Below are 21464 nucleotides of genomic sequence, written 5' to 3'. Positions count from 1 at the left end.
ACATGTATCCACAAATGGTACCTATAAAAACTATAACTCGTCTCGCAAAAAACAAGCCCATACAGCTTCGTCGACGAAAAAATTAAAAAGTTATGGCTCTTACAACTACTTTCTTTGTAGAAAAGTAATTTTATTGTGCAAAAAGTTGTAAAACATAAAAAAGTGCTATAAATTTGGTATCGCCGGAATCTTACTGACTTGCAGAATAAAGTTAACATTTAATTTATCACGCATGGTGAACGCTGTATAAGGAAAACTAAAAAACACCGTAAATTATGGTCAAATTATGGACAACTGATGATCATCAGTATATCATCGGCGCGGGTCCGACGCCCAGACCCCACGTTATGCCACTCTGGCTGCCTCCGGGCACAGGATGTTGTTGACTATTATGTTATGTACAGAGCCGGAAGCAGTTGGCTCCGTACATAGCATAGCGGCAGTGCTGCAGAACTGCTGCTCTGCTCCTATTCACTTGAAAAGGACCAGTACTGTAGCTCGGCCGCTATTCAGTGGCCGGAGAGTAATGCATCCGGCCTGTAATGTCCGATGCCCGGAGGCAGCCGGATCGGCTTAGCGGTTCGGGGTCCGAGTGTCGGACCCGCAACAATGATATACTTACCTATTCTACCTATACGCACCTACCCATCGGATAGGTCATCAGCTGTCCAGTAGTGGACAACCCCTTTAAGTTGCTGTACCGTGTGTCCAGCCCACGAAGTGTCGTGGAACTGGAAGCTTACACTTTTGTGTCTGTATACTTGATTTATGGTTGTTTACGACAGACGACATTCCGTCCTGGTTTCACCTACATAAATCAATTTGCACGGACATTTCTTGCAGGTAAAGAAGGAGTTAATCTTGAAAACCTCAACAGTCCCAGGATGTATAACGGTATCACCCTTTATCATCATAGGACAATTTTCACACGATAGATAAGGGAATCAACCCTTGCATGTTGGGCACGATTGTGCTCCCATCATCAAATTTTTATTTTTTTACTAAAGTCTGTTTTCACTAGCTGATCTTTTAAAATGTGTGGCCTTTTGTAGGAGAATAAGGGAGGTACCTGAAATTCTGGTATATCCTTAAAAAAATTCTCTAGGATTTTCCAAAGTTTATTGATAATTACTGCCACGTTAAAGCTACATCTATTAAAGGAAGAAACCATAAGCATTCTACTGGATTTCACAGTTTGTACTCCCCTATGGTGTAATTGTTGTTTTCTATACTTTTAACCTTATCAAGGTGACCCTGTAAAATTCTCTTGGGATAACCTCTTGCCAGAAATCGTTCAGTCATTTCTACAAGTCTCCTGTCCAAATCACTCGAGTCCTCAACTATTCTTTTTACCCTTAACTGTTGACTAAAGGGTAATGACCGTACCATATCCCTTGAATGATTACTATCATACCTAAGCATATTATTGCAATCCATCGGTTTTACGTATAAATCCGTCCTAAGTTCATCACTTTCCAAATACACCATCATGTCCAGAAACTGTATATTATGTCTAGAGACTACTTTTGAGAATTTTATATCCGGAGCTATCGAGTTGAGGAAATTAAAGAAACTATCCAAAGAAATCATATCACCCGTCCAATGAGAAAGATGTCATCTACGTATCGCCACCACCTCATAACCGAAACGAAGTGGTGGGACACATAGATGGATGTCTACTCTAAATCAGACATGATAATATTTGCATATGTGGGGGCCACATTGGCCCCCATGGCAGGTCCCCTTAACTGAATAAATAAAATTCATCATCAAAAAGAAAAAAATTGCACGTCAATACAATCTCCAGAAGACCCAATATAAAATCCCTACATTCACTTGAAAATTTTGTCTGGGTTTAATACCCTAGTCACACTAACTAGGCCTCCCTTATGATTTATAGACTTATACAGACTTGTTACACGAAAGTACACGAGGATAGCTCCAGGGGGGATAGAAATCTGAAGTGTCCCTAAGGACTTTGTCAAAGAAAAACCACCATAGAACACAAAAGAGAATTCCTCCCCGACACAATTGGTCTGCCGGGTGGACAGTTCAGATTCTTATGTATCTTTGGTAAACAATAAAGCATAGGTGTAATCGGATGCTGTGGAACGAGAAAATCATGTAAATCTCTATCAAATTAGAATAATCATTGTCAAGAAGACATCACATGCATTTTTCTATTCGACCTGTGGGGTCAGACCGCAATTTTTCATACACACAAGTATCATTCAATTGTCTGCATACCTCATGTAGGTACATTGAACAATACAGGACGACGACCATACCTCCCTTATCGGCAGGTTTAATTACTAGGTCGTTGTTCTGGATCAGTTCTACCAGCGATTTTTTTCTCTTCCAAAGTGAGATTATGTTGAAATCAGGGCAGGCAACCCTCGCTGATACCTGGTTTTAATATCTTGTACATAATTTGTAACAGAAGAAACAAAAGTTTCAACCACCTGCATGCATGTAGCCAGCTGAAACATGCTTTTATCATATAAGCCCCATTCTTTTAGACATAATTCATGGCAGACTCTTGTTGAGAAAGCCAAGATTTTATTCTAACTGCTCGAAAAAAAATATTCAGATTAATATCCAACTGTAACCAATCAACCTTTTCTACCTGATAAAAAGACAAACCTCCATTAGTCTATGGCCATGTGACTGCACTTTGCACAATGGACGGGGTCAGGAGAGGGCATGCGCAGTATGTCAGGATGAATGCCGACATGTAATATTTATGAATTTAATTGTATCCAATTGTTCCTTATGGTTAGGTGAATGCTGGCGTGTTTTGAATTAGATTGGTATGTTCCTAATTATGACTATATATGTCACGTTGGGTATGTGGACCCACTGGGCCGTACCGCCTTGACGGTATGGCAGCTGACCAACAGGACACAGGTCAGTCTATAATTCTTATTGTAAAGGATCTGCCAGGCACAGCTTCGGGGTTAACGCCCATAGATAATCAGTCTTCACCTGAGTCTATGTCTCTGAGACTGACTCCAGCTTCCACCACTCAGGCTGTCAGGCTTAGGAGTGGGAGAGCCTATCACAGCCTGGCCAGACTCAGCTAGCTCCCGCCCTCTGTCTATTTATACCTGCCTTTCCTGTTCCTCCTCGCTTGTGATTCTTTCCGTGTGGTTTCCTGGCCCAGCTACAGCTCCTACTATTTGATCCTGCTCCATACTGACCCTGGCTTACGGACTACTCTCCTGCTCTGCGTTTGGTACCTCGTGCTCTCCTGGTTTGACTTAGCTCATTCACCGCTCTGGTTGCTCACGGTGTTGCCGTGGGCAACTGCCCCTTTCCCTTTGCTTTGTATTCCCTTGTATGTTTGTCTCGTGCACTTACTGAGCGTAGGGACCGCCGCCCAGTTGTACCCCGTCGCCTAGGGCGGGTCGTTGCAAGTAGGCAGGGACAGAGTGGCGGGTAGATTAGGGCTCACTTGTTCGTTTCCCTACCCCCGTTGTTACACTTATAATGTACCTCTGGTAACTCAGACAGTAGCAAGACAGGCTTGGCTGGGACTAGGCAGCAGGCAGGCGCCAGGCGTGGTGTAGCAGGACAGGCGTGGAACACAGCACAGCACGACTTCAGCTCAACACGGTGCTTGACCAGGATAGTACGAGATACAGGTTACAGGTAGCAGGAACGGGCAACACTGGGAACTGGAAACCACTTAGGAGATCATTTGCATAGACATACTAGGATAACGACAACAACGCTCAGGCATTGCAGGGAGGGGCACAGCCCTTCTTATAACCCAGGGTGCTCTGGGAGCAATCAGCTCAATCTCGCACGTGTGTGCTCTTTGGCTCCTTAAGTCTGGACTGAGCTCACGAGCGCACCCTGGTGGTCACTGTGAAACAGGCCGGCCGCATGTGCAGACATCTCTGGAGAGAAGGTCGTCGACTGGATGGAAGGAGTTCGTGGTCAGCGACCACGAACGTTACACTATACACTGATCATGACTTTGTACTTAAAACTTATATGAATTTTTCTATGACTATTTATAACACTTTTGTAACTAGTATTGCTGCTGTCACTATTGCACTTCATTGATATCTTTATTGGTATGGAATGTATTTGATTTCATGAATTTATTGCACATTATTTGTTCTTTGACATTGTAATTTGCACATTTGTGCTCCCTATATATACTCAGTTGTTACTGATAAACTTTGGTTGATACTGTCTTTATTGAGAGGCCAAAACGTGGCTGTGAACCTTTGGTGAATAAATCCAGTTTTTTATTTGGTGTGCTGCTTCCTCAACGTTTGCTTGTGGTATCTATCAGGAGAGGTCACTCCTGTGAAGACTTGCACCAGCCTTGTTGGTTTTTTGCTGCTTCGTCTGCCTCTTTTTTTTTTCTAGAATCACACACATATATAAATCCTTTTTTTCTTATGATGGAGGGAGGGCGCCAAAACAATTCACAAACAGGATGCCATTCGAACGAAGGCTGGCCCTGCTTGCATTGTGCACAGTCATGCCGAAACAGGAAAGGGATTTCCCCGGACTTTTACCACAAGTTGTAAGCATAAAATTGTCTAAAATGTCTTCGTATGCTGTAGCATTAACATTACCCTTCACTGGAAAGATGTGGCCTTGCAAAAACCTTGCAGCCTCAGACCATTATCACTTCTCCAAATTTTACTGTAGGCACTATTCATTACGGTAGGCAGTATTCTTCATCTATCAGACTGCCAGAGAGTGAAACCTTATTTATCACTACAGAGAACACATTTTCACTTCCCCAGAGTCCAGTGGCGGCGTGCTTTACACCACTCCAGCCAACGCTTGGCAACGCACATAGTGATTTTAGGCTTGTGTGCAGCGTCTCAACCATGGAAACCCATTCTATGAAGCTCCCAACACACAGTTCTTCTGCTGATGTCACTTCCAGAGGCAACTTGCAACTCTGTAGTAAGTGATGCAATGGTCATGCGCTTCAGCACTCCTACGGCTTGGTTTTTGTGGTCTACAAAAGACCACACAGTTGACTGGGGCAGATTTAACAGATCAGAAATATTCATGAGCTGACTTGCGGCAAAGGTGGCATCCTATGACAGTGCCTTGTTCACTGAGCCAACCCATACTACTAGCAATGTTTGTCTATGAAGATTGCATGGCTGTGTGCTTGATTTTATGCAATAGGTGTCTATGAAGCACCTGCACGCAATAATTAGGAGGGGTGTCCACAAACTGTTGGCCATATAGAATATGCAGGGATATGGTAAAAATAGTAAAAGAGAGGCTAGAAACACTTAAGGATTTATTTTTCTCCCCATAGGAGTTGCGTGCACTCAGAGAGTCTGGTGTAAGCCTCGCTTTGTCCTCAGGTGGGTATTCCACTGTCTTTACCACCATATTTGTGATTGCATGAAATTGCATTTCTGTGCACTATATTTGTAAGGTTCAATTTTAAAACCTTTACTAAAGGAATTATATTACAGCCACACTTGCCAGAAGTCACTCAACTAATATAAGGCAGATTTGGTTACTCTGATTATAAAATTGCAAGAAAAAGTAAGTGGAATATCAGGATTAATAATAAATGTGGTCTGATTGTATTTGTCTGTAATTCTGATTTAGATAACAAACTAATTATACAGTTTTACTGTTCATGTGTTTTATTGAGCACATTAAGTAAACTTCCACAGTGCAGTAAGAAAGAGTAAGTGAACCCATGAATTTAATAGCCTGTAGATTCCCCTTTAGCAACAATCACTTCCACCAAACGTTTCACGTAGCTGCAAATATGGTTTGCACTACGTTGAGGAGGAACTTTGGACCATTCCTCCGTTCATCAATATTTCTGGGATGTCTTGCATGCACAGGCCTCTTCAGATCAGGACTGAGCATCTCGATAAGGTTTAGGTCAGGACTCTGACCAAAACCCAAATCATCTTTAGTTGATTTACTTGTGTGCTTTGGGTCATTGTCTTGTTGCATCACGCAATCTCTCTCCAACTTGAGGTCATGGACTGCTGCCTTTACATTCACCTATAAAATGTTTTGATACACCTTTGCATTCATTCTTCCCTCAATAATCGCAAGGCATCCAAACCAAAATGCTCCCTCCACCATGCTTCGCAGTTGGGATGAGGTTTTGGTGTGGATGTGCAGTGTTCTTTTTCCACCAAACACAGCATTGTGCATTTGTGCTAAAAAGTTCACATTTTGTCTCATCTGTTAATGGAACATTTTTCCAAAAGCATTGTGTAACATCCAGATGGTCCTAGGCAAAGTTGACATGGTCCGCAATGTTGTTTTTGGACAGCAGTGGCTCCCTTAGTGGTGTCCTTCATTGAACTCCATTCTTGTTCAGTGTTTTTCTAATAGTGCACACATGAACAGAGTTTTTTGCAGTTTGTAGAGTCTTTAGTAGGTCTTTTGCTTTTACCCCTGGGTACTTTCTTACCTCTTTTAAGATTGCCTGTTGTGCTCTTGGAGTGATCTTATCAGGACATCCGCTCCTAGGGAGGGTAGCAATTTTCTCCATTTGTAAGCAATTTGTCTAGCCGGGGATTGTTTCTGTAGCCTCTTCTAGCTTCATGCGTCTCTATAACGCGTCTTCTGAAAGCTTTTTGCCTTTAGGCATGGTTCAAACTAACCAGTCTTTCATGAGAGGAACAGATTGGTCAGTAACCAGGCTGTGTGTGTCCTTATTTAATATGCAAATCACCTGTGAAACCAACACTTCCAATATCATGTCCTTAACTTAAAGAGGCTCTGTCACCAGATTTTGCAACCCCTATCTGCTATTGCAGCAGATAGGCGCTGCAATGTAGATTACAGTAACGTTTTTATTTTTAAAAAACGAGCATTTTTGGCCAAGTTATGACCATTTTTGTATTTATGCAAATGAGGCTTGCAAAAGTCCAAGTGGGCGTGTTTAAAGTAAAAATCCAAGTGGGCGTGTATTATGTGCGTACATCGGGGCGTTTTTACTACTTTTACTAGCTGGGCGTTCTGACGAGAAGTATCATCCACTTCTCTTCAGAACGCCCAGCTTCTGGCAGTGCAGACACAGCCGTGTTCTCGAGAGATCACGCTGTGTCGTCACTCACAGGTCCTGCATCGTGTCGGCCACATCGGCACCAGAGGCTACAGTTGATTCTGCAGCAGCATCAGCGTTTGCAGGTAAGTCGATGTAGCGACTTACCTGCAAACGCTGATGCTGCTGCAGAATCAACTGTAGCCTCTGGTGCCGATGTGTCCTCGCTCGTCTGACACGATGCAGGACCTGTGAGTGACGTCACAGCGTGATCTGCCAGAAGCTGGGCGTTCTGAAGAGAAGTGGATGATACTTCTTGTCAGAACGCCCAGCTAGTAAAAGAAGTAAAAACGCCCCGATGTACGCACATAATACACGCCCAGTTGTACTTTTGCAAGCCTCATTTGCATAAATACAAAAATGGTCATAACTTGGCCAAAAATGCTCGTTTTTTAAAAATAAAAACGTTACTGTAATCTACATTGCAGCGCCGATCTGCTGCAATAGCAGATAGGGGTTGCTAAATCTGGTGACAGAGCCTCTTTAAACACTTTCTGCCAATTAGCTCTTGGAGAAGTCATTAACATAGAAGTACACTTACAGCACAGGGAGAAAAAGTGTTCACTCAATGTGCTCAATAAAAGACGAACGGTACAACCATTTGTGTGTATTAGTTAAGTTAGATTGTTCGTCTATAATTGTGACTTAGATTACAATCAGACCACATTTTATTAGTAGTCAATGCAGAAATCCAGGTAATTCCAAAGGGTTCACTTACTTTTTTTTTTTTTGCAACTGTATATATTCTACCAACTATGGGATTAAAATATAAATGTTTTGCTCTTCAGAAGTCTCTCTGGAAGTGTCTGAGGAGGAAAGGTCTCGACCTATTTTGTTGACACCTGAAGAGAGAAGGTAAGCAAGAACTGTAAATTGATTGTCAGTTTATACGATATTCATGCTATTGGTAGACATATCAAAGAACCTCTTTGCCTTTCACAAGAAAGAAGGCATTTCTCTGACTAAATGATAAATGGTTCTTATCCAGGATAATATATAACATGAGATAAGACATAATGGGGCGATTTACTAATGGAATTTTAAGATTTTGATAGTGTAAACTTAGACGACGCAGTCTAAAGATGCACCAAATTTTTCACTGTGGTTCACGCTGTATGCTAGATTTAGCACATCTTACAAGATATTTCTCTTCCTTATACCACCTCTTGGTTAGCTTAGTTTACGCCAGTTTTTGTGCCAAAATCTTGGCGCAAGTCGGCCCATTTATGTTATGCCCTTTCTCGCCTAAGCCACCGCTTGTCGGATGAGGCTCAAAAAGGTCTAAAACAGTTAATAAATGTGGTGCAAATGTATGTTGTTTGCCTTCAGACTGTACGTTAGAGCACTTGGAGGGACTTTTGTGAACTTTTTAGGCTTCTGTCATTAATCCTTACGGGTATGTACACAGAGGGCAGATACGCTGCGTAAAAGCACATAGCGTATCCCCCCTGGACGTCGCAGAGAATTTCGACCAAAAAAACGCACCACATTGTGCTGCAGTTTTTCGGCCGGAATGTCCACTGCGGAAAATAGTAGGTAAAAAAAACAAAGCTAAACCCATAGCAATGGCAACACATCTCTCTGACGTCCTGCAACCCGGTCTCCTGGAATGATGTCTCATCCCATGTGGCCGCTACAACCGTCACATGGAATGATATATCATCCCTGGACGCGGGGCTAGATGCAGGAGCAGAGAGTTCTGGGTAAGTATGACATTTGTTTTTCTGAATTGTGAATTTTGCGGTGAAATCTCAGCTTTTCCACCACAAAAATCACAACATCTGCTATTTGCTGCAGTTTTTATTTTCCCATTGAACTCAATGGGGAAAACCTGCAACAGAAAAGCAGCGATTCCGCAACATAAATTGACATGCTGCTGATCAAAAAGACGCACATGAAGGTCAATTAATGAACGTTTTTTTGGGGGGGGATTTTTTACGCAGCGTATGGATGGGATTTGTTCAAATCTCATACACTTTGCTAATACTGTAATACGCTGCAGATTTTTCACAGTGAAAGCCATTGCGGAAAATCCAGAGTGTGAACCCGGCCTACATTTGTATGGGTTTTTTTTGTTTTATTTGATTACTGTAAACAAACTGACCCTGTTCCCTATCACTTTCTGCATACTGTATGTACATTTCACTTTTTTTTTTCTTTTAAATTCAAATAATTTTTATTGATCTAAAGACATACATAAAAAGTACAAACACATAAATACATAAAAATACAAATGAAAATCCCCAAACCAATTTCATCCTCCCCACCTCCCATCCCTGTTTTCAGGTGAATACATAATCAATACATCATCACAAAAGGTAGTACAAAAAAGATAGCATCAAAAAACAAATTGACATAAGATAGCCATTAAAAAAACCATCAAACACAGTATAGCATAGGCGAGGTAGCCAACCGCTCATGAGCCATCACCGGCCACTGTCATGCATCTGTAAGTAAGAGTAATATAGCCAGAGGAACACTCAATGAACTATTTATGTACATTTCACTTTAATGAGATTACCCATTTACTCCATGCACTATAAGTGAATGCATTATGTGTAGTATTTGTTAAGGCCACTGTATAATAATGTGAACCATATTCCATTCTACTTAATCCCTTGAAGTTTATGATTACATTTTCTTTAGCAGAAATAAGCTGATGTCCACCTTTTTAGTACATCATTGTCTTCTGTGTTGCGGTCTTTCAGATCACTGTCTGGTCAAGAAGACACACTTCTATCAATGGTCTCTGGGATGCCAGAAGTTATTGTCGAGCTACCTGAAACCGAAGAAGTATTACTGAGTGATATGCAAAGGTGTCAAACATTGCACGTGCCTCCTTCCTGGTTTCAAAGTCTGTCATTCAACTCCTTTGTGGTAATGTGTCTAATTTTGTCATTTCTCATTAGGAAATTACACTCTGATATTAACAGCAATGGGTATTCGGAGTTCCTTAGCCTTACACCTCATTCTCGTTCTCGTTTGTCGTTATCCAGATTCTTTTTCAGCTGTCTTGGTGAGTTTTTAAAAATGCGGTAATGCTTTAACTTATGGTTTATACTTTATATACTCAACATTGAAATGGCAACACCAAGAAAGAAAAGTTTTGAAATTGAGGAATTCACAAGATCGATAGGCATGTTATTGATATACAAAAAAATTTAAAAATAGAAACAAAATATTCGAAACATCTAGATTTATTCAGTATCGAGTATGAGCGCCATGCACAAAAATACACAGACAAGATTTGCTGCTAGCAGCTCCCTTTGCAATTGCCGACCAATGACGTCCCATATGTGCTCAATAGGAAATAAGTCCGGAGACGCTTCAGGCCATGGTAGCATGTTTAAGCCACGCAGGCTGCTCACAGTAGAATGAGCAACATGCGGCCTGGCGTTGTCCTGTTGAAAAACGGCTTCTGGGACACTTTGGAGAAATGGCCGTAACGTGGATTACACTACCAAATCAATGTAACGCCGAGCTGTTAATGTACCTGAAATGAAGACTAGAGGGGTCCGGCTAACTTATATTATGCCACCCCACACCATAATCGCAGACCTGTGGATGTTCACTTGTGAAGGGTTCTTTCATGGCGTTGCCCACATGGTCTCCAGACCAATCTCCGGCTATCATTAGGTCCAAGACAAAAGTAGGACTTATCGTTGAAGAGGATAGACCTCCATTACAGCCTCCATTGCCGTCTTGCTGTGCACCATGATATCCTTTGAGAGCGGTGGCGTGTGGTCAATGGAACACCTGTAGCTGGACATCTGGCTTGTAGACCAATGTCGTGCAAACGCCTTCTGATGGTTAATGTCGACATCGGTTGCCGCCCTAGGTTTGGGATGTGATGTCCAAATTTACTTGCAGTACAGAATGAATCACTACACACCATTCTTCCAATCACACGATCCGTCCGTGTAGAGGTCCGCCTCCGTACACCACTTGTCATTCCCGTTCGTCGTTGTTCTCACAACCTCCGGGACACACAACGTTGAGCAGGGCTGACATCTCGGCCTAGAAGCGTAGTCTCTCAGTTCAAGTATTTTGTCCCTCTCAGTTTACAACAAGTGGCGATAACTGGCACGTCAACGAACAGGAGGCATCGCACAATCATCCCACACCACTTTGATTTTAATCTGGCTTTTAGGCCCCTCTCATGCCACAGACTGGGGCTAGGTGCTTGAAAATGTGATAATTTGAAGATCTTCATGACACCTGCTATCCTTGGTGTTGCAATTTCAATGTTGAGGAGTATATATATATTTATGTGTGTATATATACACTACCGTTCAAAAGTTTGGGGTCACCCAGACAATTTCGTGTTTTCGATTGAAAACTCACACTTATATTTATCATCAAATGAGTTGCAAAATGACTAGAAAATATAGTCAAGACATTGACAAGGTTAGAAATAATGATTTTTATTTGAAATAATAATTTTCTCCTTCAAACTTTGCTTTCGTCAAAGAATGCTCCATTTACAGCAATTACAGCATTGCAGACCTTTGGCATTCTAGCTGTTAATTTGCTGAGGTAAATCGGGAGAAATTTCACCCCATGCTTCCAGAAGCCCCTCCCACAAGTTGGATTGGCTTGATGGGCACTACTTGCGTACCATACGGTCAAGCTGCTCCCACAACAGCTCTATGGGGTTGAGATCTGGTGACTGCGCTGGCCACTCCATTACAGATAGAATACCAGCTGCCTGCTTCTTCCCTAAATAGTTCTTGCATAATTTGGAGATGTGCTTTGGGTCATTGTCCTGTTGTAGGATGAAATTGGCTCCAATCAAGCGCTGTCCACAGGGTATGGCATGGTGTTGCAAAATGGAGTGATAGCCTTCCTTATTCAAAATCCCTTTTACCTTGTACAAATCTTCCACTTTACCAGCACCAAAGCAACCCCAGACCATCACATTACCTCCACCATGCTTGACAGATGGCGTCAGGCACTCTTCCAGCATCTTTTCAGTTGTTCTGCGTCTCACAAATGTTCTTCTGTGTGATCCAAACACCTCAAACTTCGATTCGTCTGTCCATAACACTTTTTTCCAATCTTCCTCTTTCCAATGTCTGTGTGCTTTTGCCCATATTAATCTTTTCCTTTTATTAGCCAGTCTCAGATATGGCTTTTTCTTTGCCACTCTGCCCTGAAGGCCAGCATCCCGGAGTCGCCTCTTCACTGTAGACGTTGACACTGGCGTTTTGCGGGTACTATTTAATGAAGCTGCCAGTTGAGGACCTGTGAGGCGTCTATTTCTCAAACTAGAGACTCTAATGTACTTGTCTTGTTGCTCAGTTGTGAAGCGGGGCCTCCCACTTCTCTTTCTACTATGGTTAGAGCCTGTTTGTGCTGTCCTCTGAAGGGAGTAGTACACACCGTTGTAGGAAATCTTCAGTTTCTTGGCAATTTCTCGCACGGAATAGCCTTCATTTCTAAGAACAAGAATAGACTGTCGAGTTTCACATGAAAGCTCTCTTTTTCTAGCCATTGTGAGAGTTTAATCGAACCCACAAATGTAGTGCTCCAGATTCTCAACTAGCTCAAAGGAAGGTCAGTTTTATAGCTCCTCTAAACAGCAAAACTGTTTACAGTGGTGCTAACATAATTGCACAAGGGTTTTCAAGTGTTTTCTAATCATCCATTAGCCTTCTAACACAGTTAGCAAACACAATGTACCATTAGAACACTGGAGTGGTGGTTGCTGGAAATGGGCCTCTATACACCTATGTAGATATTGCAGTAAAAACCAGACGTTTGCAGCTAGAATAGTCATTTAGCACATTAACAATGTATAGAGTGTATTTTTGATTAATTTAATGCTATCTTCATTGAAAAAAACTGTGCTTTTCTTTCAAAAATAAGGACATTTCTAAGTGACCCTAAACTTTTGAACGGTAGTGTATATATATATATATACACACACATATATATACACATATGCACATACATACATATATACACACATATATACATACATATATATAGGTGTTATGGAAGCCCAGGTTGCTTTGATAGCGGCCTTCAGGGTCTGGTGTCTCTCATCTTCCTCTTGACAATACCCCATAGATCCTCTATGGGGTTTAGGTCAGGCGAGTTTGCTGGCCAATCAAGCGCAGTGATACTGTGGTTATTAAACCAGGTATTGGTACATTTGGCAGTGTGGGCAGGTTCCAAGTCCTGCTGGAAAATGAAATCGGCATCTCAATAAAGCTTGTCAGCAGAGGGAAGCGTGAAGTGCTCGAAAATTTCCGGCTGCATTGACTCTGGACTTGATATAACACAGAGTCAAAAAGTACCAATACCAGTAATGTCAAGAGGAAGATGAGAGACACCAGACCTGGTCAACGCAGACGAGCTCAAGCTCAAACTACGGTCAATGCAGACGAGCTCAAGGCCGCTATCATACAACCTGGGCCTCCATACCACCTCAGCAGTGCCACAGGCTGATCGCCCCCATGCCATGCCACATTGATGCAGTAATTCATGCAAAAGGAGCCCCAGCCAAGTATTGAGGGCATATACTGTACATACTTTTCAGTGGGCCAACATTGCAGTATTAAAAATCATTTTTGAAATTGGGCTTATATAATATTCTTATTTTCTGAGACACTAAATTTTGGGTTTTCATTAACTGTAGCCATATTCATCAACATTAAAATAAAAAAATGCTGGAAATAGATCACTCTGTGTGTAATGAATCTTTTTTTTTAATCAGTTCAATTTTATTCAACAAACTTCACATTATTACAGGTCATTGTACGTTCTCATACAGTGTATAAGCAAATTTCAGCAGACCCAATTATTTACATCCAACCAACCATTCCCTTCCCCCCAACTCCCCCTTGTATCCCCCCAGCCGGTCTTCTCAGTACCACTTTTCCAATCCTCTCTCCTTCTCTTCCCCTTTTCCCTTCCCTATCTTACTCCTGCTCTCCGTATGTACCCCCCCCCCGTCAGTGGCCCTATACCTGAACTTGTTGCCTTATTGTCATTAGCTCCGCAGAAGCATACCCAGATTGATCAATCCACCTAGCCCATTGTTTTTCAAACTTGACCTTGGACCCCCTCTTGGAGTATATCCTATATTCCATCAGAACCTGTGAGTTCAGTGCCCCTATGATTTCTTGTTTTGATGGCGGCTCCGCATCCAGCCAGTGCTTTGCTATTCCTTTCCTCACTTGATACAGTATTTTAGCAATTGCCAACCCTGACATCCTATCCCCCCCCAAATCTCCAACATACCCTAGCAGCATTACCACAGGATCCCATGGAATCTGTACCTCAAACACTCTCCCCACTAGCTCCGATATTTCCGTCCACAGACTCCCCAATCTCCCGCATGTCCAGAACATATGAAGGATGTCTGCTTTTTCCTCCGGGCACCTAGGGCACTTGGCATCCGCTCTTAATCCCATTTGTTTCAGCACCCACGGGGTCCTATACACCCTATGTATCAGAAACAACTGCGATCTTCGTTGTGCTACATTAATGGACAAGGTACATGTTGCTGCCAATACCGCCTCCCAGTGGTCTGTTGTAATAGGACCCACATCCCTCTCCCATACAGCTTTCACTGTTGCCATAGGGTCCCCCAGATGTTCCACCAATAACCTGCGATAAACCAATGATATTAATCCTTTTGATGTAACTGCTTTTGCAATATGCTCCAACACCCCCGCGGCATGTATTGTCATGTCTACACTGGCCGCTTGTGTCTGCACAGCGTGCCGAATCTGCAGGTACTGATAGAACATGCGGGAGTCCAGTTGAAACTCCTCCCTCATTTGCTGAAAAGATTTAAGTATGTCTCCCTCGTACAACTGGCTCAATCGTATTATGCCTTGCTGCTCCCACCCCTGCATCCCTTCCAATTTACCCAATTCCCCCATATAAGCATTCCTCCAGAGTGGTGTATATTTAGTGCACTCTCCTATCCCCAGCAATTGCTTGCACTGCCACCACACCTTGTGTATGAGCAGCAGAGTGGGTCTGGTACTCGCCATCTGTTTATAGCTGTGCGCTTCCAGTCCTGCCAACGGGTTCTCCCCCCCCCCCAAATATGATAGGATGCGCGCACTGGACCCCCATGTCTCTTCCTGCTCCCACCCCCAAAAATGTTGACATTGGGCAGCTAAATAATACACCCAAGCATTGGGCACCGCCAGGCCCCCCTCCTCCTTTGGCAGCTGTAATTTCTCCAGTTTAATCCTAGGTACCCCCTTCTTCCATACTAGGTCCCTAAAAAGGTTATGCAATCTCCTGAACCAATATTTGGGAATCCATACCGGGGAGTTATGTAGGACATACAGCACCTGGGGCATAAGGATCATTTTAATCAGATTCGTCCTACCCAGAGCCGATAGCGGTAACTTATTCCACGCCTCTACTTTGGCTTTTATCGTTGTTAACAGTGGCATTACATTCAGGGACATATAATCCTGTGCTTTCGCCGTCACCCTAACCCCCAAATACTTAAACTCCGTGACCACAGGTACCTCCACCTCCTCTTCCCCATTCTGGATAACCCCCGGGTCCATGAGCATTAAAGCCGATTTTGACCAATTAATGAGTAGTCCTGAATATTTCCCAAACCGCTTAATTAGAGCCATCACTAACGGTAGTGTGCGCTCGGTGTCTGCCATAAATAACAACATATCGTCTGCGTATAATGCAATTCTTTCCTCCACCCCCCCATATCTCAACCCCTGAATATGTTCATGTTGTCTCACTGCGCACGCCAAGGGTTCTACCGCCAACGCAAACAACAATGGAGATAATGGACATCCCTGACGCGTTCCCCGTTCCAGCGCAAACCGATCCGATAGCACCCCATTCACCCTTATCTTTGCTGTCGGGGCTACATACAACAACTTTACCCATTTTATATAATTAGGGCCAAATCCCATTTTCTCCAGAACTGACCACAAATATTTCCACTCCACGCAATCGAATGCTTTAGCCGCATCTAAAGACATAATGGCTCTCCCCCCACGATTATCCGGCAGAACTTGTAAATTTAAGAACAGCCGTCTCAGATTCACCGCCGTCGATTTGGATGGCATAAAACCGGCCTGATCTCCATGTACCACCCCAGCCACTACTTTAGCTAGTCTAAGCGCCAATACTTTCGCCATGATTTTAATATCCGCCGTTAGTAGGGAAACTGGTCTATAAGAGCCCGGGAGCTGGGGATCCTTCCCCTCTTTAGGCAGAACTACTATTGTCGCTTCATACATTGTTTCCGGAAGCCTCCCCCTATCAAAGCTATCTAAAAGAGTGGCCAATAACTGCGGTGCTAGCTCCTCCCCATATTCCTTAAAAACTTCCACCGGAAGACCATCCGGCCCCGGCGCCTTTTCACTGGCCAGTATCCCTATAGCCGCCTGGAGTTCCTCCAGAGATATGGGCTCCTCCAATTTCCCTCTCTCCTCCCCTCCCAACCTGGGAAGTTCTATCTCCCCTATATACTCTTCCAGCTGCTGAGGTGTGTGCTCTGCCCTAGAGGCATACAAATCTGAGTAAAACTGCTGAAAAACTTTCAAAATCTGTCCTGTATCCGTCTCCAACTTCCCCCCCTCCCCCTTAATAGTGTGTATGTAGTTATTCTCCCTCTGAGCCTGCGCCATCCTTGCCAACAACCGTCCAGTAGTTTCCCCCTCCTCATAATATTGGCGTTTTAAAAACATCCTTTTGTTATCTGCCCTCTCCAACTGATGCTGTTTTAACAACCTCTGCGCCTCCACCCAATGCTTCAGTGTGTCTGGTGTGCTATCTACTATATGTAGCCTTTCTGTCTCCGTTACCCTTTCCAACAGCGCTTCCCCTAATTGTCTAGACCGTGTTTTTACTGCCGAAATGTGCTGGATGAACACCCCTCTCAGCCACGCCTTCATCGCGTCCCACAGTATCTCTTGCGGTACCGTTCCCGAGTTGAACTGAAAGTATTCCTTTATGAGGTCTAAAATTTGTTTATTATCTATCAGCTTCAGCCAAAAGGCATTGAGTTTCCAGCACCCTTGCCCCCGCCCTGTCCTCCCCTCCGTCTCTACCTTCATTACCAAAGGAGAATGATCTGATAACGCTCTTTGCAAGTATTCTATCTGGGCTACAAATGGTACCGCTGCCGGAGAACACAAGATTAGGTCTATCCTGGATAAAGACTGATATGTGGAGGACGCACAAGAATACTGATAGCTATTTGGATGTTTATCCCTCCATATGTCCCGCCAACCCATTTCAGCAACAAGATGGCCAAACGCTGTTAAACCTCCCCCTGTCATGCCGAATTTATCCATATTGGTATTCAATACTGCGTTAAAATCCCCCATCACTAGTAACGGCACCTCCGGGTATCTAGCCAGTTCCTCCACCACTTTCTTGATACATCCACTAGAAAATGGAGGGGGGACATACAACACCACCAACACACAAGTCCAATGATACATCGTACAGTGCACCCCCACATACCGCCCCTCCCCATCCTGGAAGGAGTCGTGACATATAAATGGCACTGCCCTATGTATGAGAAGACTCACCCCCCTTGAATATGTAGTATGGTAAGAATGAAAACTATGGCCTACCCAGGCCCTATGCAACATGGAAACTGAATCCCTAGTCATATGCGTCTCCTGCAATCCTATCACCCTCGACTCCTGTTTCCTAATAAAATCAAATACCGCCTGTCTTTTCCTGGCTTCCCGCAGGCCCCTTACATTCCAGGACAAACAATTAAGTGATCCCATCATCCCTCAACATATCCCAACACATCCTTTCCTGTTCTCGTAATTGTACATATCTGACCGGCTGGGTCTTCTTTCCCTCCCGCCCCTCCCCCCCTGCAACCTCCCCCGTAAACCTACCCCTTTCCAAGGGTTGGGGCGACAGAACGTATCTGCCATTACCCATAACAAGCGTCGGCAGGTCAACTCCGCCCACCGTACATTCAACAATACCATAACTCGTTATGCACTCTTCCCGCTTAACTGACCATCCCTCCCGCTGCCATTTTCTTGCAAATAAACTACCATCCCTTCAACATAACGGTACCCCTCAATGTCCATAAACACATTCCTCCTCTTCCGGTCTTCCGCGTTCACCGCAACTATGCCCTCCTTCTCCAAGTCCAAACATGACCAGGAACCCTCAATGCCATATCTTGCAACTTTTTACGACACCTGGTTCAGTCCTGCAACCCCAGCCTCCTTTTGTCAGCCGGTCTGTTCCGGATCAACGCCGTCCCTCTGCCGGTCTCAGCTGACTTTCATGGGTATCCAACCATCTAACCGCTTCCCTCGGTGTCTCGAAAAAGGAAGTTGTGCCCAGCGCCACCACTCTCAGACGGGCAGGATACATCATGGAATATTGCACTTGTAACGCCCTTAGGCGTCTCTTTATATCCATAAACTGTGATCTTTTCCGTTGTACTTCCATAGAGAAATCCGGGAAGAAGGACACTTTCACCCCATTAAAGGAGATGTCTTGACGTTCTCTAGCTTTCCTCAGGATCTTGTCTCTATCTTTATAATGTAGAATCTTTATCAGCACTGGTCTCGGCGGCCTTCCCGGAGGGCCAGGTCTGGTCGGCACCCTGTGCGCTCTCTCCACCGCAAATAAAGGGGTCAATTCCTCTCTGCCAAATGTGTCTATCAGCCACTTTTCAAAGAAGTCATCCGGATTCGTTCCCTCCACTCTCTCCGGAACCCCCACAAGGTGCACGTTATTCCGTCTCAGCCGATTTTCCATATCGTCTGTCTTAGCCAGCAATGTCGCCACTGCCTGCGAGTGTGCCTGCACATCCTGCTTTATGTGAGGAATCGCATCCTCCATGTCTGAGACTCTCCCTTCCACGGCAGTGGTGCGTTCCGCAACTTTCTGCAAATCATTCCTGAGCAGCAAAATGTCCTCCTTCAATCCACCCATCTGGCATGCTAAGGTATTAAGGACCATAGAATTTTGCTTCACCGCTGCCAAAATGTCCTTTAGGGAGGGTTCCTCCTTCCTCACTCCACTTTTCCCTCCAGCACCTGGCTGATCCTGCATGGCGCCACTCATCTCCTCCTCCTCCTCCTCCTCCTCACTTCTCATGTCCCCCGCCAAAGGAGAGTACCTGGATCCATAAGATGGGCCTCCAACTGCCTGTTCTCCAACCGACTTTCGTTGCTGTGCAGCCGCCCCCCCTGCTCTCGGCGTGCGGGCGAACCTCTCCAGCTTTTCCACAACTTCCTGCCGGAGGCCTCTATTGCGGCCTTCCTTCTCCTCGGTGCCATTTTGAGCGCGGGACCCGGGACTCGCTGGCGGCGACTTCTGCTTCTTGGAGCGCGTCATTATGGCCGGGTACTCGTGCTCCTCCACCTCCAGCCTCTGGTAAGACCCTGGGGAAGCTATTTTCCCCGAATTTTACGGGATATATGGACCTTATAGGATGAGTACAGCAGGAGCTCCGGTCACACACGTCCTCTCACATTCACCGCTAGGCCACGCCCCCTGTAATGAATCTATATAATATATGAGCTTCACTTTTTGAATTGAATTACTGAAATAAATTAACTTTTTGAATATATATTATATATATCAGACAAAGTATGCCCTGCCTTGATGTCAGTTATAGTTAATTGGATTCTTATGCCTTGATTCTTGGTGAGTTGGCAGGTTTACCTGCCATGGTCTTGTCTTGTAAATTAATAACAGCATCAGAGTTTCACAGATATGCTGTTTTGTCATAAATGGGAATTTTAATAAATGGGTCTAGTAAAGAAAAATGCCAGGACCTGCTAAAATTACATTTATGAATAATTATTCTCTAGTATTACATATGCAGTTTTCTTTTCATAGTGCTCCACACACAGCAAGTTATCCACCTGGAGCAAACCGAATCATATGGACGAATAGTCATCACACCAGGAAAAAACTATTCACAGGACTGAGGATACAGTTTTATCAACTGATTCAGTTTTTTTTAATGCTTTATCTAATATGAACTAGTTTATATGATGCATTCTTTTATAGGACAGTTATAAAGTTTTAAACAAAAATAAAGAAATGGCCTTGCATTTCAATTTGACATAATGGTGTGAATGGTCCAGTTTATTTCAGCCTTGAATTTAGACTCTTCCCCTTTCCTATTTACTATGTCTTCACCAGATCTTCTAATTAAAAAAGACTTTAAGTAACTAAGTTATAAAATAATGATGTTATTCAAGACAGACATGAAAACTTACAAAATGAGGAATTTAGCTGTGGCAGAAGCAGGTTCAGGAAATGATTATTGTAGCTGTTTTCAAAGAACTTACAGACTAAAGTGTGCGCACACATCTATCCTATGTACTGTGTAACTGTGAACGCTACTGAGCCACTAAGGTAATATTAGGATGCAGGAAACGCAAGTTCATGGCCAAATCGGAAAGGTATGGTTATATAGCACAATGTTCCAACCCATTAGGGCACCTACTGTCAGGGCTGCTTTAACCATGGGGCAAACGATGCACTTTCACTGGGCCCCTTTGGCAGCGGCACCCTTTTCAAATGTATCCGCATCCTCAGGACGGGGATACAGTTGAAAACTATGGTGGAGCAGGGAGCCTCGCCATTCTCGACGGGACACAGTGCTGGGAATACAATGAGTAAGGAAGGAGCCATCAGCTCCCTGCTCCATAATTTACCCTGTGATGCCTGCCATAAGAAGCTTGGCGCAGACAAGTGTGAAGCAGTGACATCTTGACACCTTTCTGCGCCAAGCCACACACAGGACAGACCGGAAGAGACCTCTAAGAGGGATCTCTTCTATTCGTCGTGGGAACAGGGCTAGATGAGTATTTATTTTATTATCTTTTGGAGGCAGTATAAGGGTGCTTTACATACTGTGTGTGGGAGGCACTATGGGGGCATGATACTGTGTGAGGGGGCACTACGAGGGCATGATACGGATGTAGCCATCTTCATCTTGACTCTTAACGCATTAAATACACAGTGGCAAGAAACTTTAACTTGACTTTTTCAATGGCTTTTGTTGTTATATCACGCCACAGCAAGTTATCAGAGTCAAGATAAACTTGGCTACATCTCATACCTCCCAACTTTTCAGTTTCGTAAAGAGGGACAATGGAAGCAGCGCGCATACCAAATTTTTCCCATTAGGCCACACCTCTAACCCTGCCCATTCAGCCCACACAGTACAATGCTCCCATAGAACCCCCTACACAGTATAATGCCCCTATAGCTGACCCCCCACACTGTATAATACCCCAGTGCCTTCCACACAATATAATGCCCCCATTGCTGCCCCGACACAGTATAATACTGTGTGGGACTAATGCCCCCATAGTTCCTCCCATACAGTAGAATACCCCATAGCTGCCCCCACACAATATAATGCCCTCATATTTTCACCAGT

At 43.9% G+C, this 21464-nt stretch overlaps 1 protein-coding gene across 1 annotated transcript in view; it reads left to right on the top strand.

The window, feature by feature from the left end:
• The window catches only part of REC8 (REC8 meiotic recombination protein), a 241705-nt gene extending 221463 nt beyond the window's left edge, over positions 1 to 20242 (top strand). Inside the window, exons 15-19 of the mRNA XM_075828870.1 lie at positions 5303 to 5351; positions 7858 to 7924; positions 9778 to 9885; positions 9979 to 10085; positions 19907 to 20242. Of these exons, the coding sequence (XP_075684985.1) occupies positions 5303 to 5351; positions 7858 to 7924; positions 9778 to 9885; positions 9979 to 10085; positions 19907 to 19998 (423 nt within the window). The 3' untranslated portion in view covers positions 19999 to 20242. The remainder of the gene's footprint in view (positions 1 to 5302; positions 5352 to 7857; positions 7925 to 9777; positions 9886 to 9978; positions 10086 to 19906) is intronic.
• The last annotated feature ends 1222 nt before the right edge of the window (positions 20243 to 21464 follow it).

This window comes from Rhinoderma darwinii, chromosome 1, assembly GCF_050947455.1.
Source record: "Rhinoderma darwinii isolate aRhiDar2 chromosome 1, aRhiDar2.hap1, whole genome shotgun sequence".
Lineage (NCBI taxonomy): Eukaryota > Metazoa > Chordata > Amphibia > Anura > Rhinodermatidae > Rhinoderma > Rhinoderma darwinii.
This window is presented reverse-complemented; position numbering and strand designations above follow the sequence as displayed.